Consider the following 26829-nt stretch of genomic DNA (forward strand, 5'->3'; position numbering starts at 1 on the left):
CGTGTGTTTCAAACATAACGGTAGGTCAGGATTGGATTCAGTGAACCCTGTTGAGGAAACTCAACTTATAGGGAGACTGAATACCACAATTAGCGGACGTGTGTTTCAAACATAACGGTAGGTCAGGATTGGATTCAGTGAACCCTGTTGAGGAAACTCAACTTATAGGGAGACTGAATACCACAATTAGCGGACGTGTGTTTCAAACATAACGGTAGGTCAGGATTGGATTCAGTGAACCCTGTTGAGGAAACTCAACTTATAGGGAGACTGAATACCACAATTAGCGGACGTGTGTTTCAAACATAACGGTAGGTCAGGATTGGATTCAGTGAACCCTGTTGAGGAAACTCAACTTATAGGGAGACTGAATACCACAATAAGCGGACGTGTGTTTTAAACATAACGGTAGGTCAGGATTGGATTCAGTAGTGAGCCCTGTTAGGAAGACTTAAACAGTCTGAATTCCACTTATAGGGATATTTGTTGAACATAATGGGAGGTCTAGCTCAGGGCTGGCTGTGTGTGCTGTGGGGATTAGCAGAGTAATTGACACCTAGTCGAGAGTCAATAAAACTCCGCCTGTCTACGTCCAGACCGCTCATTTGCATTATACGCTTCTGAATTGAGCCAGTTCGTAATGGTTTTTAGTGTGCAATCATGACCAAACTTTCACGTAAATTTCACGTCATACCAGCTCAGTTGACGAAACTACTGAAATGTTTCAAATATTAACTTCGTACGTATTTGTTACCATCTTCATTGAGTTGAAGATGATGGTAATATACAAGTATAACGTAAGGCCCATTGATATAGTTTCATAATCTAAACAAGATGATCAGGTTAAGAAGTAAAATTATTCCAATTTTTCTCTTCTATTCTCTCATCCCAGGAGAAATGAACAACTTCCAAGTGCGCGTCGGAGACGACACAGACATGTCCCACAATTCCGTGTGCGGCCCCGCCTGGACGGATCGGGCGCTGAACGATGACGTCATCGACATCTCCTGTGGAGACGCCATCTTGGGTCGCTACGTCTCCGTGCAGATAGAAGGGAGGGCCGACTCCCTCCGGCTCTGTGAGGTCGACGTCTTCCTGGAACAAGGTACAGATCCCTACTCTTCAAGGAGAAGTTCGGATCCAGATTGTCTTTGACCTCTTTTTAGGCATTTTTATCGATCTTTCTATCTTTTTTTTAGATTTGAAACAAGTGAAAAGACTTACAGAATTGTTTAAGATATGTTGAAACCAAGACGGAGAGGAATGTCTGCTTGGAGAGTACCAAGTCTCGTCCGTTTGATAAATACAAACATCCAACCAGTAAGAACTTCTTCCGGGGATAATCAACCATGACTGACGGTGCCGGCGCCGTTTCTGATACTTGCCAAGTATCTTGACCGTTCTTTTTTCCTACCAGCAGAAGCCTCCCCGACATACGAGTGCGGCGAGACTTCCGTGTTCGTAGTGTCTGGAGATTACGGGCTTCTATCCACATCCGGGAACGTGACAAACCAAAACAGCGATTCTGGCGACAATGGCTTTGGCTCGGATTACTCTGTCAGCAGCAACTGCAGTTGGCTCATTTCTGCCAGAGATGGCGGCCTCCTCACCTTCACATTCACGACCTTTGACCTTCCTGACAGTGCGGGGTGCGCGGAGGGATATGTGGCCGTGTACGACGGCGCGAACTCCCAGGCTCCGCTGCTGGGGCGGTACTGCGGCGGGGCCCTGTCGCCGGCACTCGTCAGTCTGGGCACTCTGTTCGTCCAGTTTGTCACGTACGGACGCCACTTGTCAACATTTAGTGCTACATTCGCCGCAGGAAAATCAAGTAAGAGCAATTATCCATGCTACCTCTCGCATTAGGTTCCTATATTACATTTTATTACTATGGTGTATCAATGTTCATAAGATTATAATGTTGGGAGGAAATTGTATTTTGTTCCTGTTCACGGATAAACAAAAAAATATAACAAGAAAAAAGCCATCAGCTGTCAAAAATTCTATGGAAGACGTAACCTCATGTGACATTTTCTAGCAATCAATTTAAAGCCTATTGAGAGATAGACCAAAAACACAGTTACGCCATCGAAAACAGAACAATCTTTGATAAGGTGATGACTATGCTACTGTGTTCCAAAGGAAACCTCGCATTGATGAAGTCAGCCGAACAGAGTGCGACCCTTGTGAGAGGAGGAACACCGCTGTCGGCCGGGCTGGCGGTGGACGGGAACAATGGGGCCGACGCGCAGGCGCTCTGCGCAGAGACTGACGTCACGGACCAACCCTGGTGGCGGGTGGATCTGGGCGGGGTCTACCTGGTGCAGAGAGTCCGCGTGTTTGGCGGTTCGGGTGAGTTGCTATAATTCTGATGTACTCGGAACAAAAATCGTATGTATGTTACCTCAACTACGAACTATATATGTACCATTGACAACTCACCGTGCATCGTTTACTGTTGGTCACCTGCATTAAGCTGTATTAGTGTTTCCCTTTCAAGTAGTTCTTTCAGCATTTCGTCTGTTGACTTTTTGTATACGAATAGAAATGATAACATGTCTCCTATGGCATGTTAGTGACGGCAGGCAGATAAGACGCCAGACTGATGACATTTCTTCTGCTCCTTTTTAAGAGGAGACTCTGCAGGACGTGCAGGTCCGAGTGGGAACGGACCCGGACGTCAGAGAAAACGCCGTTTGTGGCACCACGTTCTCAGACGGCCCGGACAGCGGGAACGCCCTGGAGCTGGACTGCGGCCTCGCCATCGCGGGGCGTTACGTCACCGTGCAGATCCGCGCGCACCGGCGGAGCCTCCGTCTGTGTGAGGTTCAGGTGTTTCCTCCTGCAGGTATTCACACTTACGTTTATCCATACGTCCCTGCAGGTATTCACACTCACCTTCCCCCTTACGTTCCTACAGCTCGGCTCGACATATATCACAACATGGAAATTTGTGTTTTAGCTTATGTTGCTTATTAACGAGCAAAGAACTTAGAATATTCCATATGCATCCTAAACTATATTTAGCCCAAAATCTCGAGGGAAGGATACCTGAAGTGAAAATGAATAGTACTCCTGGACCAGAAGACTAATATTTGTCGGAATCATGGCCAAAAGGAAGAAAAGAAAAACAAACTAATACCATTGTGTTTTATTTCAGAGCTTAATGCGGGGTTTATAGCTGAGATGGGGCCTGATGTGCTGGAGTCCGCTGGAGCCCCGCTGGTGAGCGCCAACAGCGCGGCCAACACCGCGGACGACAGCAGCGACACCTACTGGGCGCCGTCCCCGACATCCGGGTCCTACGGCTCCGTCCTGTACGATCTGCGCCAGCCCTACTGGCTCTACTACATCCGGGTACTCAACTTTGGCGATGGAGATCATTACGTCACTTCCTTTACCCTGGAATCGTCGGAAACTGGTCAGGACTACACGGCCGCTGCAAACTTCACATTTACCCAGGGTGCCGCGGCGGAGGTCTTTGACGGCTTCTTCGCTAGAGGGCGCTATTGGAGGCTTACTGTGACTGGAGTGGTGGGTGGGAGTGAACCATGGGTGGCAGAGATACAGCTCTATGGCACTCCAGGTACGAGTTTTGATAAGATCTTTATCTAAGTCTCAATCGAGTTCATATATTTTAGAGATGAACTCGATTGAAACTTAGATAAAGATCTCTACCACTCTACCCATGTTGGCCCGGTCCGACATATATCCGTGATATCTCCTGCACTAACCCCATGTAGGCTGGGTCCGACACATATCCATTATATCTACAGCACTAACCCCATGTAGGCTGGGTCCGACATATATCCATTATATCTACAGCACTAACCCCATGTAGGCTGGGTCCGACACATATCCATTATATCTCCAGCACTAACCCCATGTAGGCTGGGTCCGACACATATCCATTATATCTCCAGCACTAACCCCATGTTGGCCCGGTCCGACACATATCCTTTATATCTCCAGCACTAACCCCATGTAGGCTGGGTCCGACACATATCCATTATATCTCCAGCACTAACCCCATGTAGGCTGGGTCCGACACATATCCATTATATCTCCAGCACTAACCCCATGTAGGCTGGGTCCGACACATATCCATTATATCTCCAGCACTAACCCCATGTAGGCTGGGTCCGACACATATCCATTATATCTCCAGCACTAACCCCATGTAGGCTGGGTCCGACACATATCCATTATATCTCCAGCACTAACCCCATGTAGGCTGGGTCCGACACATATCCATTATATCTCCAGCACTAACCCCATGTAGGCTGGGTCCGACACATATCCATTATATCTCCAGCACTAACCCCATGTAGGCTGGGTCCGACACATATCCATTATATCTCCAGCACTAACCCCATGTAGGCTGGGTCCGACACATATCCATTATATCTCCAGCACTAACCCCATGTAGGCTGGGTCCGACACATATCCATTATATCTCCAGCACTAACCCCATGTAGGCTGGGTCCGACACATATCCATTATATCTCCAGCACTAACCCCATGTAGGCTGGGTCCGACACATATCCATTATATCTCCAGCACTAACCCCATGTAGGCTGGGTCCGACATGTATCCATTATATCTCCAGCACTAACCCCATGTAGGCTGGGTCCGACATATACCCGTGATATCTCCCACACTAACCACTGTTCCCACCATGTAGGCTGGGTCCGACATGTAGCCATTATATCTCCAGCACTAACCGCTGTTCCCTTGTAGGCTGGGTGCAGTCGTTAGGCTGCTGGACAGACCGGTCATCCCGCGCGATCCAGCCGCTGGAGGGGACCGATCCGCTCCTGTCCGATGCCTACCAGAGCCGGCAGCAGCCGCTGGAGAAGTGCTACACCGTGTCCAGGGGTTTGGGGTACAGCGTGTTCGCTCTGCAGAACGGCGGGTGGTGCGCGTCCACCGCCACCGCGCAGGACACCTACCAGAGGTACGGGGCGTCCTCAGCCTGCGCGGCGGACGGGGAGGGAGGAGGCTACGCCAATGAAGTCTACCAAATCATCGGTAAGCACGCAGTGTTTGTTCTATTGCCAAATCTCTCACTACCAAATCATCGGTAAGCACGCAGTATTTTATCTATTGTCAAATCTCTTACTCTTGGAAGGTTATTGCGCTTCCTTCCGGTGGAGCCATTAACATCTTAAATCTTACCGTTTATCTGTGTTTCGGAGATTTTCTAACGGATAGCCTGTCATTGAACGGCAATGTTGTTTTTTGCAGATGAAGACCACAATCCCTACATGTCATCCTTCCTATCGAACGACAGGATGTTCACGTGTGGAAGCGGCCCGAGTCTGTTCGTCCTTTCCTGGAATGACTCCACTATTGGGCAGATGCTGAGCCCGAACCACGGCAGCGGCAGCTACCCGGGAAGCAGCGCGTGCAGCTGGCTCATCAGCGCCGGCAGCGCCGGGCAAGTCTCCCTCAACTTCACAGACTTCAGCCTGGAAAACAGCTCCGAGTGCTCTAACGACTACGTTGCTGTTTATGACGGGCCCGGCAGGTCGTCGCGGCTGCTTGGTAACTTTTGCGGCAACGAGGGGCCGGGGCTAGTGACGTCAACGGCTGAGCATCTGTTCGTGGTCTTCAGATCCGATGATTCTCTGGAACTGCAGGGCTTCGTGGCGGATATCATCGCCACAACAGTGTCAAAGACTGTCCCAGGTATGACTACGTTTGATGTCGGGTATTCCTGACGGCGTCAAATCGTATTCTCCTATAAATTCCCACTATGTTGAAGCTAACGTCTTTCCTTTTTTCCAACCTGTGCAGAATGTTACCCGGATATCACTCTTGCTGGGGGAGGACCGACCATGGATGAGGCCGTATCAGTGGAAAGGCCGGTGCCCTTCACCATTCAGGCTCTCACTGACGTCACATGTAATGAAACATACACCGTGGAGTTTCAGTGGGCAGTTTATTCCATTGTTGAAGGGTCAGTTCAGTGGACAAATGTCAGCGTGCCGACAAACTACCCAGAAATTTTGATCCCAAAGAACACCCTCGGCCCCGGCCTGGTGAGACTTGATCTAAACGCGACCGTTGTGGTTGCGAGAACTGGTGCCAGAAACTCCCTGGTTGGGACGCGGTGGGTGGAGGTCGTGCTGTCGCCGCTGGTGTCCTCCATCTCGGGCGGGTCCGCCAGGGCCGTGAGCCGAGCGGAGGACCTGGTGCTCAGCGCGGCCGCTTCCTACGACCCTAACGGCATTGTGACAGAGTCAGCAGGTTTCAACTTTACATGGAGTTGCTTGGATGAAAACGGTAAGTTTGAAGTGATACCAATCAGACCTGTGACAAATTTTAAATTGTACAATTTCATGTTGCACTTTCCGCTTAGTTCCACCTCATTCTACGGGCAATAATCGAGTAAGATTTGAAGGATGACAAGTTCTTGACAGCCATAATTTCTATATCTCCCATCCCAGGGCGTCCTTGCGGCATATTCACAGACGGAGGGCGCGGGCAGCAGTACAGGATCCCCCCGGCGTCGTTACCGGTCTCTTCCAGCGTGTTAAACATTTCGGTAGCGGCGAGTTCCGGCCGTCAAACAGCCTCGCCCTTCCGGCAGAGAGTCGAGCTGCGAAACGGCACAGTGCTGGAGGTGGACATCATGTAAGTGCTCTTGTCAGAAGCCTTGCGTCAACCCAACATTCATACGATAAGTGTATGATGCATGGATGTATAATGGATAATAAAACGTAGGTTCTGCATCTGCATTGTTCAATCACCTTTTCATGCAACAGTAGGTGTTTTTCTCTTCTGCACGCGTTTCAACATATCAATATCGTAAAGTACAATCAATGCTTTAATTTGCACACTTCTTACATCTGATGAAGGCATATCCTTGCAATGTAAGACTGTAATTTCCCTTATTTATTTGTTTAATTTTTCAACCAACACAGAGATTGTAACCAGCGCGCCAATCCTTCCGAGCGGCTCGTGCTGCTGACGTCATGTCGGAACTGCCCAGCATCCTCCACGGCGTACCAGTGGTCGCTTTCCGAGAGTCCGCCTGGGGTTCAGATTGAGGGAGCTGACTGGAGCGGCCTCCTCTCTACCACCAGCACAGCACCCAGCCTGGTTCTCAAGGCGAACTCACTCAAGGTTTGTGCATACATGTACATGTAGTAAGATTTTTAGCGAGTCCGCCTGATGTTCAGATTGAGGGAGCTGACTGGAGCGGCCTCCTCTCTACCTCCAGCGCCTCTGCCAGCCTGGTTCTCAAGGCCAACTCACTCAATGTTTGTGCATACATGTACATGTAGTAAGATTTTAGCGAGTCCGCCTGGGGTTCAGATTGGGGAGGCTGACAGGAGTGGCCTCCTCTCTACCTCCGGCGCCTCTGTCAGCCTGGTTCTCACGGCGAACTCGGTCAAGGTTTGTGTACAATCAGACCATTTGACCAACACATCCTTGCCATGCGTATGTTACGGGAGAATGAGTTATAACAATGTGGCCTGATAACACAGCGTTTTTGTTCCAGGTCCCGGGAACATACCGAGTCCGTCTGGACGTGTCGGCTCCGGGGGAAGCAGCAGGATTCACTGAGTGCGTCATCGACATGGACAGCGCGCCTGAGAGCGGCGCATGCGCCGTGCAGCCAGCGTCCGGCACCGCGGAGTTTTCTGTGGTGTGCGAAGGTAAGGTGCTGGCTACGAATCTTAATCACTTTATGAGTCTGAACACTTCAACTATGAAAGATGAAACCCTGATAACTGATGGTGTATAGGTTTGTGAACTTGAAAAGCCGTTTAAGTCGGTGGGAGCAGATGCACTTTTTTAGAAGACTACATTGAAGTTCAAATTGAACTTGCTAAGAATAAATATTGAAAAAGGACCCCGATCAAAATTAGATAAACAGAAGATTTCTTAACATCACCCAAGTTCGATTAATAGTTGTTTATGATATAATATGTTGTAACTGCATTGCATCTTGATAGATCTCTGGACTACATTATTAAAACATTGCTGATGCGTCATGTAACTGTTGGATTCAAAAGAATACTGACTGCAGAACTGAAACAGTTGCTTTTTGCATTGAGTTTGCGTTCCCCTTAAACACTTGCAATTGGTTTTAAATGTTTTGTTCAACATTGGTTCTGCAGGATTCAGCGATACAGACATGCCGCTGACATACTCGCTCTATCAGCGGTCCGATTCCTACCACGGATTTCTGCAGTTTTTGTCCAGCTGGCCGGTAAGAAACCGTAACAGTCTTTCAGGGCGTCAAAGTGTTAAATGCAATCAGATTTCACACATTTGCGGCCATGGTAGATGTAAGGCTCAGGACAGGCATTTCTGTAATTGTCACCAGAAATTCTAGTTCAATACACCGTGTTTCAATTTTCCAAAAGCAGCGAGCCACTTTGTTTTATAGAAATGACAGCGGAATGATACGATGTAGTTATCGCACATTATGATTGCATTCTTACTTGACCACCAGGACGGCCAGCTCCCTGCAATGCTACTGCCCGTCGGCTCGCCGTCAGGTAACTTCAGCTACGGTCTGGAGGTCCACGTGTCAGACGCACGCGGGGCAGCCGTCATCTCCAACTCCATGCCAGTTCAGGTATAGAGCCGCACTGAATTCGGTGGACTTACATATGTTATCCTTTACATACACATGGCATGCGTAATGTTTACTTGCTAGTTTACGCTTGGTGGTTATAGGTCCTAAACAGCAAACCTAATGATGAAAGATAGTTAGAATATGTGAGTGCCTTGATTTTCGCATCTGTGAAAAGATTAGCTTACAGGAATACTTGTCAAGACATTGGCCATAATTTTCATTTTGTTTTATCCCGGTCGTTATGTTTACGATTTTGCTACGTTGCCATGTTTATGTGATGGGGTGATGCCTTCTTCCTAAAGGTTCCCTTGCCGAGTGAAGAAGAGACATCCTTCCTACTCGGTAACTTGAGCAGCAGTCTTGCCCAGCTGGCAGACAGAGGTGACGCGAGAGGGATCCTGAACCTCGTCCAGCGGGTCTGCTCCATCCTCAACACAAACACCTTCACTGGGCAGATGAAAAACACCGCCACAGAGGTATTTTAAAAGTCTTAATCAAAGTGTGTCGATCCTTTACAGCTCTTTTTCTAATGATTAAATGCTTAATGCCTAAGTTTGATTACATTTTTAAGGTCTCATTTGCTATGTATGTCGGACAAGGAAAGGTTAAGCTGACTGTTATTCCATGCCATTTTTCACGTTGCCGCAATGCGGTTGGCAGAATGCATGTGAATCAAATATGTGAGTTGACGCTCTGAGTACTTCTAGGCGAGAATAGCCATGGCGAGAAGCGTGCAGCTGGTTGCTGAGCAGGTACAGACGTGGGCAGGTTCCAGGCAGCTGAGCAGTGTGATGGCGGCGCTGTCCGCGCGAGGAGACCAGATGGCAGCTGATTTACAGGTAGGGAGCCGATTGTTGTGAGTAAAGGTGTTTTTGGTGCCAGCTGATATTATGTTAGATACCAAACAATGCCACATCACATAAAGTGTCAAGTGATGAATCCACGTTTTAGTTTCTGTTGGTGAGAAACAAAAGGTTGCCATGCCGCTCGGTTTCTTTTAAATGTGGTGTAAAATGGTTTGATTGATTGCCTTGATAGTCATTGAGATCTTTAGCTGAATTCTATAGCAGTATATCATTGATGACATTATCGAAAACCTTTGCTAAACACATACACAGAACGTCCTGCGTGTACGCGAGACTCCGGGTGATAGGTTTGGCTGGCGAAATGTTTTCACCAATCAATAAAATCGGTAGTAAATCATACTGTAACCAAGTAGTCTCCATTAAACCAATTAACCGATAGAAAATTTGGCCGACATACCATGTGGGTCAGGAGCAATGTTTTATTAGTAAATCCGAATTTTTAGTTACAAAATAATCCATCACTGTTTCTGATGGATGTTTGGTCAACATCAGAATCCCGAGCGACGAACATGATTTCTTTTAGGACAAAACTATATCGGGACTTTAAAAATTAAATATACGTGAACGCGATGTTGTATGCTCACGTTCGGTTAACGTGCTTCTTTGCAGACTGACGTAGTCGAGATGATGACCCGAGTAGTGACGTACTTAAGGAGTCAACCTAAGGAGGTTCTTGGGCCACACCGTCTTGAGGAGGCGGCTGGAAGTGTCTTCAGTGGTACGTTTAAATGAGCCAAGATATGAAGTCTATTTCACCATTTCGATATATTTTTTTTAAATTTGTTGTTAGTTATAGTGTGTTGCTAATGTTGGCTCATTCAACATTAGAAATTAAACCTGATTTCTGCCCATGCGTAGCTGCGGCTAACATAATTGCAGCGTCGTTGATGTTATCGAACGTGAGCAACTCAACGTCTTCACATCGGCAAGAACTCACTGCGGTAATTCTATACATTGTTTTGGACACTATTATATTGACACTACCCCGCATGATATACACATAAACATACACAATTCCATTATACTTTAAACAATCACAGAGGAGGAAGTCCTCTGAAGGCGACCAAGCTGTGATATTTGTTACTTACGAAGACGGGCATTATTTCCTTTCTACGACATCGTGCGTGATTTTGAATACATTGTTATTAACGTATACATGTAGTGGTGCATTTCTGATGTTCGGCAAAACTAGTGCTGTTATTAAAAAGGGCATCAGAAAAAGCAACATTACATGTGTACACATAATTCGAAATCACTTCCACGTGCTCCATATTGTTCACAACACTCTATCACTACTACTCCGACGTTCGCCAAACCGCTCTTACTACAGTTCAAACATTCAAAAATCCTCCCTCACTAAAGCCAAACCTCTCTCACAAATCCTCTCTCACTCAAGCCAAACCTCTCTCACAAATCCTCTCTCACCCAAGCAAAACCTCTCTCACTACAGCTCGAACAATCACAAATCCTCTCTCACTGAAGTTAAACCTCCCTCACTACAGCTCATTCACAAATCCTCTCTCACTGAAGTTAAACCTCCCTCACTACAGCTCATTCACAAATCCTCTCTCACTGAAGTTAAACCTCCCTCACTACAGCTCATTCACAAATCCTCTCTCACTGAAGTTAAACCTCCCTCACTACAGCTCATTCACAAATCCTCTCTCACTGAAGTTAAACCTCCCTCACTACAGCTCATTCACAAATCCTCTCTCACTGAAGTTAAACCTCTCTTCCTACAGTTCCAACTTGCCACCACGTCAGCGATCAGCGCGGCTGAGGACATGTCTATGGCGATCCTGTTCCGCAAGACCCCGGATGAAACAGCGACATCCTACAGCATGACGGGATTTGGACTCGCTCTAGATAAACATCGACTTCCCCAGCTCACTGCGCAGCCGCAGATCTTCCGAACCAACAACCGATCAGCGAGCTTCGTAGTTGTGCAGAATTTAACCGCGCTTGTCGGCGAAAATAACCCTGCACTTCAATCAATTGGAGCAATGGTATGGGTTATCTTTTAAAGTGGCAATGCGCTTATCTTGGGTAATTATGCCATGTTTTAGAGGGATCTTTTCCTCATGACAATGTTTCAAAAGACTCTACCCCAATGTTATCATGTTTAACTCGGATGTTCTTACAGATTCTCCTGACCAGAGGAAGACTCCACCCCGACGCCGGCGGCGCGGAGAAGGTCCAGTCCACTGTCAGCAGGCTGAGGTTCTTTACTGACGTGGGACCTTTACAGACCGGGAATCTGAACCCGCCCATTGAGGCCGTTAATGAGCGACTGGACGGGTTTCCGGTTCTGGAACATCAGGGGCAAACTGAACCTTCCTGGAAGTACGCCATGGGGGTCCGTACCGCATCATCATCATGTTTCATACCGTCTTACAGATTCCATAGTCCAGCAATATCTTTGAGATGCAAACCGTATTTTGGTAAAGTTGATCAGGTCCAGCAACTTTCCAAGGTTATATAATTACATGTAGTCGATTGATTAGTAAGTTGGTTGATTGATTGATTGATTGATTGCTTGGTATGTTCTGTTTCCCAGGCCCACTCCTTTAACGTGACGGAGCCGGGCAGCTCCCTCCACATCGCGCTGAAGGAGTTGTCACGTGACGTTCCAGTCCGGCTGTACCTGAGACGGGCCGAGCTTCCTTCCAGAGAGGAGTTCGACAGGAACATCACACTTTCTCCTCAAGGTGTGCTTTTACTTAATAAACACTTTCTCCTCAAGGTGTGCTTTTACTTAATAAACACTTTCTCCTCAAGGTGTGCTTTTACTTAATAAACACTTTCTCCTCAAGGTGTGCTTTTACTCAATAAACACTTTCTCTTCAAGGTGTGATTTTACTCAATAAACACTTTCTCCTCAAGGTGTGCTTTTACTCAATAAACACTTTCTCCTCAAGGTGTGCTTTTACTTAATAAACACTTTCTCCTCAAGGTGTGCTTTTACTCAATAAACACTTTCTCCTCAAGGTGTGCTTTTACTCAATAAACAATTTCTCCTCAAGGTGTGCTTTTACTCAATAAACACTTTCTCTCCAAGGTGTGCTTTTACTCAATAAACACTTTCTCCTCAAGGTGTGCTTTTGCTCAATAAACACTTTCTCCTCAAGGTGTGCTTTTACTTAATAAACACTTTCTCCTCAAGGTGTGCTTTTACTTAATAAACACTTTCTCTTAAGGTGTGCTTTTACTCAATAAACACTTTCTCTGCTAGGTGTGCTTTTACTCAATAAACACTTTCTCCTCAAGGTGTGCTTTTACTCAATAAACACTTTCTCTCCAAGGTGTGCTTTTACTCAATAAACACTTTCTCTCCAAGGTGTGCTTTTACTCAATAAACATTTTCTCCTCAAGGTGTGCTTTTACTCAATAAACACTTTCTCTCCAAGGTGTGCTTTTACTCAATAAACATTTTCTCCTCAAGGTGTGCTTTTACTTAATAAACACTTTCTCTTCAAGGTGTGCTTTTACTCAATAAACACTTTCTCTCCTAGGTGTGCTTTTACTCAATAAACACTTTCTCCTCAAGGTGTGCTTTTACTCAATAAACACTTTCTCTCCAAGGTGTGCTTTTACTCAATAAACACTTTCTCTCCTAGGTGTGCTTTTACTCAATAAACATTTTCTCCTCAAGGTGTGCTTTTACTTAATAAACAATTTCTCCTCAAGGTGTGCTTTTACTCAATAAACACTTTCTCTCCAAGGTGTGCTTTTACTCAATAAACACTTTCTCCTCAAGGTGTGCTTTTACTCAATAAACACTTTCGCTCTAAAGTGTGCTTTTACTCAATAAACACTTTCTCTCCAAGGTGTGCTTTTACTCAATAAACACTTTCTCCTCAAGGTGTGCTGTTACTCAATAAACACTTTCTCTTGAAGGTGTGCTTTTACTCAATAAACACTTTCTCTCCAAGGTGTGCTTTTGCTCAATAAACATTTTCTCCTCAAGGTGTGCTTTTACTTAATAAACACTCTCCTCAAGGTGTGCTATTACTCAATAAACACTTTCTCTCCTAGGTGTGCTTTTACTCAATAAACACTTTCTCCTCAAGGTGTGCTGTTACTCAATAAACACTTTCTTTCTAAGGTGTGCTTTTACTCAATAAACACTTTCTCCCCAAGGTGTGCTTTTACTCAATAAACACTTTCTCTCCTAGGTGTGCTTTTACTCAATAAACACTTTCTCCTCAAGGTGTGCTTTTACTCAATAAACACTTTCTCTTCAAGGTGTGATTTTACTCAATAAACACTTTCTCTCCAAGGTGTGCTTTTACTCAATAAACACTTTCTCCTCAAGGTGTGCTGTTACTCAATAAACAGTTTCTCCTTAAGGTGTGCTTTTACTCAATAAACACTTTCTCTCCAAGGTGTGCTGTTACTCAATAAACACTTTCTCCTTAAGGTGTGCTGTTACTCAATAAACACTTTCTCTCCAAGGTGTGCTTTTACTCAATAAACATTTTCTCCTCAAGGTGTGCTTTTACTTAATAAACACTTTCTCCTCAAGGTGTGCTTTTACTCAATAAACACTTTCTCCTCAAGGTGTGCTTTTACTTAATAAACACTTTCTCCTCAAGGTGTGCTTTTACTTAATAAACACTTTCTCTCCTAGGTGTGCTTTTACTCAATAAACACTTTCTCTCCAAGGTGTGCTTTTACTCAATAAACACTTTCTCCTCAAGGTGTGCTTTTACTCAATAAACACTTTCTCTTCAAGGTGTGCTTTTACTCAATAAACACTTTCTCTCCAAGGTGTGCTGTTACTCAATAAACACTTTCTCTCCAAGGTGTGCTTTTACTCAATAAACACTTTCTCTCCAAGGTGTGCTTTTACTCAATAAACATTTTCTCCTCAAGGTGTGCTTTTACTTAATAAAGACTTTCTCCTCAAGGTGTGCTTTTACTCAATAAACACTTTCTCCTCAAGGTGTGCTTTTACTTAATAAACACTTTCTCCTCAAGGTGTGCTTTTACTTAATAAACACTTTCTCTCCTAGGTGTGCTTTTACTCAATAAACACTTTCTCTCCAAGGTGTGCTTTTACTCAATAAACACTTTCTCCTCAAGGTGTGCTTTTACTCAATAAACACTTTCTCTTCAAGGTGTGCTTTTACTCAATAAACACTTTCTCTCCAAGGTGTGCTGTTACTCAATAAACACTTTCTCTCCAAGGTGTGCTTTTACTCAATAAACACTTTCTCTCCAAGGTGTGCTTTTACTCAATAAACATTTTCTCCTCAAGGTGTGCTTTTACTTAATAAACAATTTCTCCTCAAGGTGTGCTTTTACTCAATAAACACTTTCTCTCCTAGGTGTGCTTTTACTCAATAAACACTTTCTCCTCAAGGTGTGCTGTTACTCAATAAACACTTTCTCTCTAAGGTGTGCTTTTACTCAATAAACACTTTCTCTCCAAGGTGTGCTTTTACTCAATAAACACTTTCTCCTCAAGGTGTGCGTTTACTCAATAAACACTTTCTCCTCAAGGTGTGCTTTTACTCAATAAACACTTTCTCCTCAAGGTGTGCTTTTACTCAATAAACACTTTCTCCTCAAGGTGTGCTGTTACTCAATAAACAGTTTCTCCTCAAGGTGTGATTTTACTCAATAAACACTTTCTCTCCAAGGTGTGCTTTTACTCAATAAACACTTTCTCCTCAAGGTGTGATTTTACTCAATAAACACTTTCTCCTCAAGGTGTGCTGTTACTCAATAAACACTTTCTCCTCAAGGTGTGATTTTACTCAATAAACACTTTCTCCTCAAGGTGTGCTGTTACTCAATAAACACTTTCTCTCTAAGGTGTGCTTTTACTCAATAAACATTTTCTCCTTAAGGTGTGCTGTTACTCAATAAACAGTTTCTCCTCAAGGTGTGATTTTACTCAATAAACACTTTCTCTCCAAGGTGTGCTTTTACTCAATAAACACTTTCTCCTCAAGGTGTGCTTTTACTCAATAAACACTTTCTCCTCAAGGTGTGCTTTTACTCAATAAACACTTTCTCCTCAAGGTATGCTGTTACTCAATAAACAGTTTCTCCTCAAGGTGTGCTTTTACTCAATAAACACTTTCTCCTCAAGGTGTGCTTTTACTCAATAAACACTTTCTCTCCAAGGTGTGCTTTTACTCAATAAACATTTTCTCTCCAAGGTGTGCTGTTACTCAATAAACACTTTCTCTCCAAGGTGTGCTTTTACCTTATAAACATTTTCTCCTTAAGGCGTGCTTTTACTCAATAAACACTTTCTCTCCAAGGTGTGCTTTTACTCAATAAACACTTTCTCCTCAAGGTGTGCTGTTACTCAATAAACAGTTTCTCCTTAAGGCGTGCTTTTACTCAATAAACACTTTCTCCTCAAGGTGTGCTTTTACTTAATAAACACTTTCTCCTCAAGGTGTGCTTTTACTCAATAAACACTTTCTCTTCAAGGTGTGCTTTTACTCAATAAACACTTTCTCCTCAAGGTGTGCTGTTACTCAATAAACACTTTCTCTCTAAGGTGTGCTTTTTCTCAATAAACACTTTCTCTCCAAGGTGTCCTTTTACTCAATAAACACTTTCTCCTTAAGGCGTGCTTTTACTCAATAAACAGTTTCTCCTCAAGGTGTGCTTTTACTCAATAAACACTTTCTCTCCAAGGTGTGCTTTTACTCAATAAACACTTTCTCCTCAAGGTGTGCTTTTACTCAATAAACACTTTCTCTCCAAGGTGTGCTTTTACTCAATAAACACTTTCTCTTGAAGGTGTGCTTTTACTCAATAAACACTTTCTCTCTAAGGTGTGCTTTTACTCAATAAACACTTTCTCCTCAAGGTGTGCTTTTACTCAATAAACACTTTCTCTCCAAGGTGTGCTTTTACTCAATAAACACTTTCTCTTGAAGGTGTGCTTTTACTCAATAAACACTTTCTCCTCAAGGTGTGCTTTTACTCAATAAACACTTTCTCTTCAAGGTGTGCTTTTACTCAATAAACACTTTCTCCTCAAGGTGTGCTGTTACTCAATAAACACTTTCTCTCTAAGGTGTGCTTTTTCTCAATAAACACTTTCTCTCCAAGGTGTCCTTTTACTCAATAAACACTTTCTCCTTAAGGCGTGCTTTTACTCAATAAACAGTTTCTCCTCAAGGTGTGCTTTTACTCAATAAACACTTTCTCTCCAAGGTGTGCTTTTACTCAATAAACAGTTTCTCCTCAAGGTGTGCTTTTACTCAATAAACACTTTCTCTCCAAGGTGTGCTTTTACTCAATAAACACTTTCTCCTCAAGGTGTGCTTTTACTCAATAAACACTTTCTCTCCAAGGTGTGCTTTTACTCAATAAACACTTTCTCTCTAAGGTGTGCTTTTTCTCAATAAACACTTTCTCTCCAAGGTGTCCTTTTACTCAATAAACACTTTCTCTCCAAGGTGTCCTTTTACTCAATAAACAGTTTCTCCTCAAGGTGTGCTTTTACTCAATAAACACTTTCTCTCCAAGGTGTGCTTTTACTCAATAAACACTTTCTCTCCAAGGTGTGCTTTTACTCAATAAACACTTTCTCCTCAAGGTGTGCTTTTACTCAATAAACACTTTCTCTCCAAGGTGTCCTTTTACTCAATAAACACTTTCTCCTTAAGGCGTGCTTTTACTCAATAAACAGTTTCTCCTCAAGGTGTGCTTTTACTCAATAAACACTTTCTCTCCAAGGTGTGCTTTTACTCAATAAACACTTTCTCCTCAAGGTGTGCTTTTACTCAATAAACACTTTCTCTCCAAGGTGTGCTTTTACTCAATAAACACTTTCTCCTCAAGGTGTGCTTTTTACTTAATAAACACTTTCTCTTCAAGGTGTGCTTTTACTCAATAAACACTTTCTCCTCAAGGTGTGCTTTTACTCAATAAACACTTTCTCTCCAAGGTGTGCTTTTACTCAATAAACACTTTCTCCTCAAGGTGTGCTTTTTACTTAATAAACACTTTCTCCTCAAGGTGTGCTTTTACTCAATAAACACTTTCTCTTGAAGGTGTGCTTTTACTCAATAAACACTTTCTCTTGAAGGTGTGCTTTTACTCAATAAACACTTTCTCCTCAAGGTGTGCTTTTACTCAATAAACACTTTCTCAACCAGGTAAGGAATATCACACTGTCTCCCCAAGGTGTGTTTTATATCACACACTGTCTCCCCAAGGTGTGTTTTATATCACACACTGTCTCCCCAAGGTGTGTTTTATATCACACACTGTCTCCCCATGGTGTGTTTTATATCACACACTGTCTCCCCAAGGTGTGTTTTATATCACACACTGTCTCCCCAAGGTGTGTTTTATATCACACACTGTCTCCCCAAGGTATGTTTTATATCACACACTGTCTCCCCAAGGTGTGTTTTATATCACACACTGTCTCCCCATGGTGTGTTTTATATCACACACTGTCTCCCCAAGGTATGTTTTATATCACACACTGTCTCCCCAAGGTGTGTTTTATATCACACACTGTCTCCCCAAGGTGTGTTTTATATCACACACTGTCTCCCCAAGGTGTGTTTTATATCAGACACTGTCCCTCCAAGGTGTGTTTTATATCACACACAGTCTCCACTAGGTTTGGTTTATCGTTCACACTTTCTCCGCCAGGTCTGCTTTCTATTACACACTGTCTCCCCAAGGTGTGTTTTATATCACACACTGTCTCCCCATGGTGTGTTTTATATTACACACTGTCTCCCCAAGGTGTGTTTTTTTATCACACACTGTCTCCCCAAGGTGTGTTTTATATCACACACAGTCTCCGCTAGGTCTAGTTTATCGTTCACACTTTCTCCGCCAGGTCTGCTTTCTATCACACACTGTCCCGACAAGGTCTGCCTTTTTCTCACACAGTTATTCGTGCCTGCATTTACTGCTTATATCAACTATCAGGTGCATAAATGTGAAGTAGTGGGAAAATGCAAAGGTGCGATATTCGGTGGAACTAAACATTTACATTAGAAAGAAGTGTACTAGAGTATGGAGGATCCACCTGGAAAGCAAGGGGCCAGTTTAATGTTCATATTGTTGATACACGTAGGTTAGATAAAGGTGAATATCATCGGACATAATTTTCAAATATTTAGATACGTTTGTTGATATTGTGCATATATGCATTTTAAGTCTTATGTAATATGAAGATAAGGTGATTTCATTAAGTTAGAAATACCCTATGTTTTTAACAGGTTGTCCAGAATTAGACTACACTCGTTTTAATGAAGTTTGCTACAAGAGCTTTACGGAGCCGAAATCGCGCGATGAGGCCAGGCAGGCGTGTGCGTCGGACGGCGGGGTCTTGGCCATGCCGAAGGACAGTGCAATCAATTCTTTTCTCGCTAGTCTGGAACCGGTCGTCAGAGGGCGCTGGCTCGGGCTGACTGACGCCAACAGAGACGGCCAGTGGGTATTTGAAGATGGCCGACCCCTGACGTCATCCGGCTTCTCCAGCTGGCGTAACCGCGGACAAACCGGCGGCTGCGCCTCGTTTTGGGGGACTGGGTCCTCATGGGACCCGCGGGGCTGCGGCATTCTGAGGGGGTTCATCTGTCAGCTGGATGGGGGTATGCGTTTTGATCACCTCCATCATCACTTCTCTCCTGATGTTAATTCTTAGCACAGAGCCGTCATCGTCTTGCACAGAGTTTTGTTTGATGCGGTCCGCTGCACCCTCTCCGATCCACAAACCACCGCTCGACTGATCTTCCACGTCGTTGCGTCCCCACCTCCGTTTCTTCCGGTTTATCACCAGTTTAATGACACCCTTGGAGGATTTAGCCTCGGCATTCTCACGACGCGCCTTGGTCAAGTCTGAACATGTTTGTCCTTTGCACGGGCATGGAAAGTTTACTTTGACCAGCTCAGTGCCTAAGTCATCACTTGCATGTTGGTTTAAGAGTGCACCGAGCCGTCACCAAGCCTCTACTCTTGGTTAGATGTCAGTTGCTTGGTTTCAGAACCATACAAAGCGGTATAGAGCACAACTGTAGAGAGCACAACTTTAGAGAGCACAACTGTAGAGACCACAACTATAGAGAACTCATATGCATGTAGGTACGAGTTAAGTACATTGAACTGAAATATGGTAAACTCTTATTGGGTAATCAAAGATTGTTTGCAGATCTAAAGGGTAAATTTGGTTTTAATTCATGTAAGTAACGAGAGAGCACAATTTGTCATGAAAACTTATCAAGACAATTGTGTGATAACCATACCAGACTAATGGTTGAAATTGTATTTTCTATACACTTACACACACGCTCAAACACACACACTCGTACTCAAACACACGCACGCACCCACGCACGCACGCACTCACACACAAATGCGCGCGCGCTCACGCACATACTGTTGGTTTATTTGGCTTGTCAATGATTTTCATTATCCATTAAATCTATGCTGATTAAAGCCCCATAAAACCGCCTGCGTCCCTAGACAAGGTCTTTGTTGTTACGCCTGGGCAAGCTGTTACTTAATTTTGGTATTTTAAAACATTTTCTTCATTTTAGGAGTTGTCAATTCTAATTGGCTCACTTTAATAGTTACCGATAGTTCCGTGAATAGTTTCATCAGGTTGGTAATTCACTGAATAAAAAGACTCTTTTTACACAACCAAGGGATTTATTCAACCGACGTTTCGGTGACCCTCTGTCACCTTCTTCAAGTCAATTCTGACTGGTTCACATAGCAATGCAGCACAGGTGTTGAACGAAACGTCGGTTGAATAAATCCCTTGGTTACCAATAGTTGTCAACTAACTAAAGGCTACTATCATCTTAATTTCCAGGCCCAGACGCGCCGTATTCCATCGCCCAGGATGAAACCACTTTGCTGACCCAGGACAGATACACGTGGTTCATTCCGCCCGATGACGTCACGGCAGTTGGTGGGCCGGGGGAATATACTGTCGGTTAGTGGAACTGCTGTGGTTGGGTAACTCTGACGGGCAGTAACAGTACTGACTACACTATTGACACATTTTGAGCCAAGCCGAAGGTCCTGAACTTCTGATATAAGCGATGTAACGTTACCTTTTGAATCACATAACATCTATTCTGGGCCGATGTAACGTTACCTACTGAATCACATAACATCTAGTCTGGGCCGATGTAACGTTACCTACTGAATCACATAACATCTAGTCTGGGCCGATGTAACGTTACCTACTGAATCACATAACATCTAGTCTGGGCCGATGTAACGTTAACGACTGAACCACATAACATCTAGTCTGGGCCGATGTGACGTTTTATACTTAATCACATAACATCTAGTCTGGGCCGATGTAACGTTACCTACTGAATTACATAACATCTAGTCTGGGCCGATGTAACGTTACCTACTGAATTACATAACATCTAGTCTGGGCCGATGTAACGTTTTCTACTGAATCACATAACATCTATCCTGGACCGATGTAACGTTACCTACTGAATTACATAACATCTAGTCTGGGCCGATGTAACGTTACCTACTGAATTACATAACATCTAGTCTGGGCCGATGTAACGTTACCTACTGAATCACATAACATCTAGTCTGGGCCGATGTAACGTTTTCTACTGAATCACATAACATCTATCCTGGACCGATGTAACGTTACCTACTGAATTACATAACATCTAGTCTGGGCCGATGTAACGTTACCTACTGAATTACATAACATCTAGTCTGGGCCGATGTAACGTTACCTACTGAATCACATAAAATCTCGTCTGGGCCGATGTAACGTTACCTACTGAATCACATAACATCTAGTCTGGGCCGATGTAACGTTACCTACTGAATTACATAACATCTAGTCTGGGCCGATGTAACGTTACCTACTGAATTACATAACATCTAGTCTGGGCCGATGTAACGTTACCTACTGAATTACATAACATCTAGTCTGGGCCGATGTAACGTTACCTACTGAATCACATAACATCTAGTCTGGGCCGATGTAACGTTACCTACTGAATCACATAACATCTAGTCTGGGCCGATGTAACGTTACCTACTGAATCACATAACATCTAATCTGGGCCGATGTAACGTTACCTACTGAATTACACAACATCTAGTCTGGGCCGATGTAACGTTACCTACTGAATCACATAACATCTAGTCTGGGCCGATGTAACGTTTTCTACTGAATCACATAACATCTAGTCTGGGCCGATGTAACGTTACCTACTGAATTACACAACATCTAGTCTGGGCCGATGTAACGTTTTCTACTGAATCACATAACATCTAGTCTGGGCCGATGTAACGTTACCTACTGAATTACACAACATCTAGTCTGGGCCGATGTAACGTTACCTACTGAATTACACAACATCTCGTCTGGGCCGATGTAACGTTACCTACTGAATTACACAACATCTAGTCTGGGCCGATGTAACGTTACCTACTGAATCAAATAACATCTAGTCTGGGCCGATGTAACGTTTTCTACTGAATCACATAACATCTAGTCTTGGCCGTTGATGCCTCACGTAGGTCCGCATCACTTGGGTATTTTGTTATCTAATTAGTTGCTGCTAGCGCTTTTATAATGACAGAGGTTATCTAAATATGTCCGTAACGTTTTGTCCACCCAGGAATCGAGCATGTTCCGTATGGAGGCAATGTGACTGATTCACCAGACGCGGATGTGGAAGACTACAGTCATGTGAACTTTACCCTGAGCTACAAGCTGAAGCTGTTCACAACAACCTGCCTATCATTCAACGACACCGCACATCACTGGACGACAGAGGGTTGCCGTGTAAGTGTTAAAACTGTATATGGATCAGTTATATGTTCATATGCTTATTAATATTACAGCTTTATTATTTGTGACCATACGCTAGTATTTTTAATTCAATTTGTCAAATTGCACTTTACATGCTAGTTGACTTTGCCATGACCGGAAATGTCATAACTGTTTTTTATATGATAAGTATCACACGTCCTTGTCCCCAGCCTTGTCCCCTGACGACCTCCGCTCTGTCGCACTGCTACTGTACCCGGCTGGCAGCCTTCAGCTCCGGCTTTACGTTTTACGACGCTCGATCCGCAGTCATCCCGCTGAAGCCTCCGACACCAGGTAAGGTGTTACACACACGCACACGCAGTCATCCCGCTAAAGCCTCCGTCTAAAGCATTTCTCTTTATGGTGGCAAATATATGGCCCTGAATGTGCGGAAAGTACGTTTATTAATATTAATTTTTATTGACATTTTCATCATTAGACTTGCATCATCTTAGAAAATAAAACCTGTCCAAATTATTCTAAGTTTGCAATATATAGGTTGGTCAAGCACCAGTTGATCCACATGTAAGTATTGCAAATAATGAACGGATTTTTCAACATTACTCAAAATCCCTAGCAATTGTATCATTGTTGTTTTTATTTGCTTCTCAACTATCTGCGCGATGCTTGTTCACAGAGTGCTTTCCTGACGTCACCTTATCTGGTGGTGGTGCCGACCAATCAGCAGCCCTGGCGGTGGAACGGCGGGTTCCCCTCACCATCCAGAGCACCCTGGCCATATCCTGTAATGAGTCTTACACCGTCGCCTTCCGATGGCAGCTTTTCCATTCCGCCCGCGGCCGCCTGGAGGCTGTTTCCCTCGCTGTCCCCGCGACCTCGGCAGACCTCTCCATTCCCAGGAACACGCTGCTGTACGGGCTGGTCAAGATCGAACTCAACGCGACCGTGAGCATCAACAGGACCGGCGAGCAGAACTCCCTGCAGGGGCAGCAGTGGGTGGAGGTTCTCCCGGCGCCGCTCGTCGCGCTGATCTCGGGCGGCTCCGCGCGCGCCGTCGGCAGGAGGGGCACGCTGGTCCTCAACGCGTCATCGTCATACGATCCGGACGGCATCATTGCTGACAGCATGGACATCAACTTCACCTGGAACTGCCGAACGGAGAACGGTGGGTGGGATAACCGACTTCTTGCGCGGAGTCTTTGGTTTGGGCGTGTCTGTATGTTGGTTTGGTGTCGGTGTGCAGTTGTTTGACTACACTGTCATCAGGGTTGCAAGAAGTGAGTAGGAAGAGTTCAGAGGTGGTAGAACTAGTCGTCAATCAGACATGACAGTCCAGGTCACGGGGTCTACTGAAAAGACTACTAGCTTACGGTGGGAATTGCGTCAGGTCTGTCTATGTTTTTGCTGGCATGTATTTCCATGTACTTGTCACGTTCTCCAGCAGTGGCAGGAATTGATTTGTTCATTCTTGTAATGTCAGTCGAAACCTTACTTAATAATCAATCAATATGCAATTAATCAGAAATGTGATAAACTTATATATTTAACGGAGTAGTGAGATCTTCCATCCTTTGTTGTTGTTCATCAATTGGCTTTTTTCAGCCGCGCAATGACTTTTGTATTTTGATGATTAACAACAGGCTTTTCCCACAGGAACATTTTGTGCCGGTGTCTTTGGGCAGGACGGAAACGTGCCTTCCTTCTCCTTCCCCGTTTCGTCACTGCCGACAGAGTCCGCCATCTTTAATTTCTCGGTCCAGATCAGCTCCGGCAGCCGGACATCCGCGCCGTACTCACAGATAGTAGAGCTTAAGGACGGCGCAGTCCTCAATGTTCTTATCAAGTAGGTTCTCACTCTTGAACATCTTCGAAGATTATTGGGCTATTAGACTGTTATTCTACATTTTGGTTGAAAATCCGTTGTTAACTTTGCAGACAGTAACATGTTCATTTTCACTACTCGCCCTCAGCAGCACTCTAGCAGACAGTAACATGTTCATTTTCACTACTCGCACTCAGCAGCACTCTAGCAGACAGTAACATGTTCATTTTCACTACTCGCCCTCAGCAGCACTCTAGCAGACAGTAACATGTTCATTTTCACTACTCGCCCTCAGCAGCACTCTAGCAGACAGTAACATGTTCATTTTTACTACTCGCACTCAGCAGCACTCTAGCAGACAGTAACATGTTCATTTTCACTACTCGCACTCAGCAGCACTCTGGCAGACAGTAACATGTTCATTTTCACTACTCGCCCTCAGCAGCACTCTAGCAGACAGTAACATGTTCATTTTCACTACTCGCCCTCAGCAGCACTCTAGCAGACAGTAACATGTTCATTTTCACTACTCGCACTCAGCAGCACTCTAGCAGACAGTAACATGTTCATTTTCACTACTCGCACTCAGCAGCACTCTAGCAGACAGTAACATGTTCATTTTCACTACTCGCCCTCAGCAGCACTCTAGCAGACAGTAACATGTTCATTTTCACTACTCGCCCTCAGCAGCACTCTAGCAGACAGTAACATGTTCATTTTCACTACTCGCACTCAGCAGCACTCTAGCAGACAGTAACATGTTCATTTTCACTACTCGCACTCAGCAGCACTCTAGCAGACAGTAACATGTTCATTTTCACTACTCGCACTCAGCAGCACTCTAGCAGACAGTAACATGTTCATTTTCACTACTCGCACTCAGCAGCACTCTAGCAGACAGTAACATGTTCATTTTCACTACTCGCCCTCAGCAGCACTCTAGCAGACAGTAACATGTTCATTTTCACTACTCGCCCTCAGCAGCACTCTAGCAGACAGTAACATGTTCATTTTCACTACTCGCACTCAGCAGCACTCTAGCAGACAGTAACATGTTCATTTTCACTACTCGCACTCAGCAGCACTCTGGCAGACAGTAACATGTTCATTTTCACTACTCGCCCTCAGCAGCACTCTAGCAGACAGTAACATGTTCATTTTCACTACTCGCACTCAGCAGCACTCTAGCAGACAGTAACATGTTCATTTTCACTACTCGCACTCAGCAGCACTCTAGCAGACAGTAACATGTTCATTTTCACTACTCGCCCTCAGCAGCACTCTAGCAGACAGTAACATGTTCATTTTCACTACTCGCCCTCAGCAGCACTCTAGCAGACAGTAACATGTTCATTTTCACTACTCGCACTCAGCAGCACTCTAGCAGACAGTAACATGTTCATTTTCACTACTCGCACTCAGCAGCACTCTAGCAGACAGTAACATGTTCATTTTCACTACTCGCCCTCAGCAGCACTCTAGCAGACAGTAACATGTTCATTTTTACTACTCGCCCTCAGCAGCACTCTAGCAGACAGTAACATGTTCATTTTCACTACTCGCCCTCAGCAGCACTCTAGCAGACAGTAACATGTTCATTTTCACTACTCGCCCTCAGCAGCACTCTAGCAGACAGTAACATGTTCATTTTTACTACTCGCACTCAGCAGCACTCTAGCAGACAGTAACATGTTCATTTTGACTCGCACTCAGCAGCACTCTAGCAGACAGTAACATGTTCATTTTTACTCGCCACACTCAGCAGCACTCTAGCAGACAGTAACATGTTCGTTTTGACTACTCGCACTCAGCTGCATTCTAGCAGACAGTAACATGTTCATTTTCACTACTCGCCACACTCAGCAGCACTCTAGCAGACAGTAACATGTTCATTTTCACTACTCGCACTCAGCAGCACTCTAGCAGACACTAACATGTTCATTTTCACTACTCGCACTCAGCAGCACTCTAGCAGACAGTAACATGTTCATTTTCACTACTCGCACTCAGCAGCACTCTAGCAGACAGTAACATGTTCATTTTTACTCGCCACACTCAGCAGCACTCTAGCAGACAGTAACATGTTCATTTTTACTACTCGCACTCAGCAGCACTCTAGCAGACAGTAACATGTTCATTTTCACTACTCGCACTCAGCAGCACTCTAGCAGACAGTAACATGTTCATTTTCACTACTCGCACTCAGCAGCACTCTAGCAGACAGTAACATGTTCATTTTTACTCGCCACACTCAGCAGCACTCTAGCAGACAGTAACATGTTCATTTTCACTACTCGCCCTCAGCAGCACTCTAGCAGACAGTAACATGTTCATTTTCACTACTCGCACTCAGCAGCACTCTAGCAGACAGTAACATGTTCATTTTTACTCGCCACACTCAGCAGCACTCTAGCAGACAGTAACATGTTCATTTTTACTACTCGCACTCAGCAGCACTCTAGCAGACAGTAACATGTTCATTTTCACTACTCGCACTCAGCAGCACTCTAGCAGACAGTAACATGTTCATTTTCACTACTCGCACTCAGCAGCACTCTAGCAGACAGTAACATGTTCATTTTTACTCGCCACACTCAGCAGCACTCTAGCAGACAGTAACATGTTCATTTTCACTACTCGCACTCAGCAGCACTCTAGCAGACAGTAACATGTTCATTTTTACTCGCCACACTCAGCAGCACTCTAGCAGACAGTAACATGTTCGTTTTGACTACTCGCACTCAGCTGCACTCTAGCAGACAGTAACATGTTC

General features: G+C 44.5%; 1 protein-coding gene across 1 annotated transcript in view; it reads left to right on the top strand.

The window, feature by feature from the left end:
* Positions 1-26829, top strand: part of LOC136437127 (uncharacterized) — a 49803-nt gene that overhangs the window by 8541 nt on the left and 14433 nt on the right. The window contains exons 9-33 of the mRNA XM_066431605.1: positions 893-1105; positions 1418-1831; positions 2143-2352; positions 2633-2848; positions 3161-3586; positions 4741-5031; positions 5248-5691; positions 5800-6288; positions 6453-6639; positions 6930-7131; positions 7511-7667; positions 8133-8224; positions 8471-8596; positions 8899-9072; positions 9304-9435; positions 10072-10180; positions 10321-10403; positions 11205-11399; positions 11606-11818; positions 12020-12170; positions 20279-20401; positions 22080-22246; positions 22444-22567; positions 22911-23399; positions 23888-24077. Coding sequence (XP_066287702.1) covers positions 893-1105; positions 1418-1831; positions 2143-2352; positions 2633-2848; positions 3161-3586; positions 4741-5031; positions 5248-5691; positions 5800-6288; positions 6453-6639; positions 6930-7131; positions 7511-7667; positions 8133-8224; positions 8471-8596; positions 8899-9072; positions 9304-9435; positions 10072-10180; positions 10321-10403; positions 11205-11399; positions 11606-11818; positions 12020-12170; positions 20279-20401; positions 22080-22246; positions 22444-22567; positions 22911-23399; positions 23888-24077 — 5617 coding nt within the window. The remainder of the gene's footprint in view (positions 1-892; positions 1106-1417; positions 1832-2142; positions 2353-2632; positions 2849-3160; positions 3587-4740; positions 5032-5247; positions 5692-5799; positions 6289-6452; positions 6640-6929; positions 7132-7510; positions 7668-8132; positions 8225-8470; positions 8597-8898; positions 9073-9303; positions 9436-10071; positions 10181-10320; positions 10404-11204; positions 11400-11605; positions 11819-12019; positions 12171-20278; positions 20402-22079; positions 22247-22443; positions 22568-22910; positions 23400-23887; positions 24078-26829) is intronic.

The sequence above is a fragment of the Branchiostoma lanceolatum genome, chromosome 6, assembly GCF_035083965.1.
Source record: "Branchiostoma lanceolatum isolate klBraLanc5 chromosome 6, klBraLanc5.hap2, whole genome shotgun sequence".
Lineage (NCBI taxonomy): Eukaryota > Metazoa > Chordata > Leptocardii > Amphioxiformes > Branchiostomatidae > Branchiostoma > Branchiostoma lanceolatum.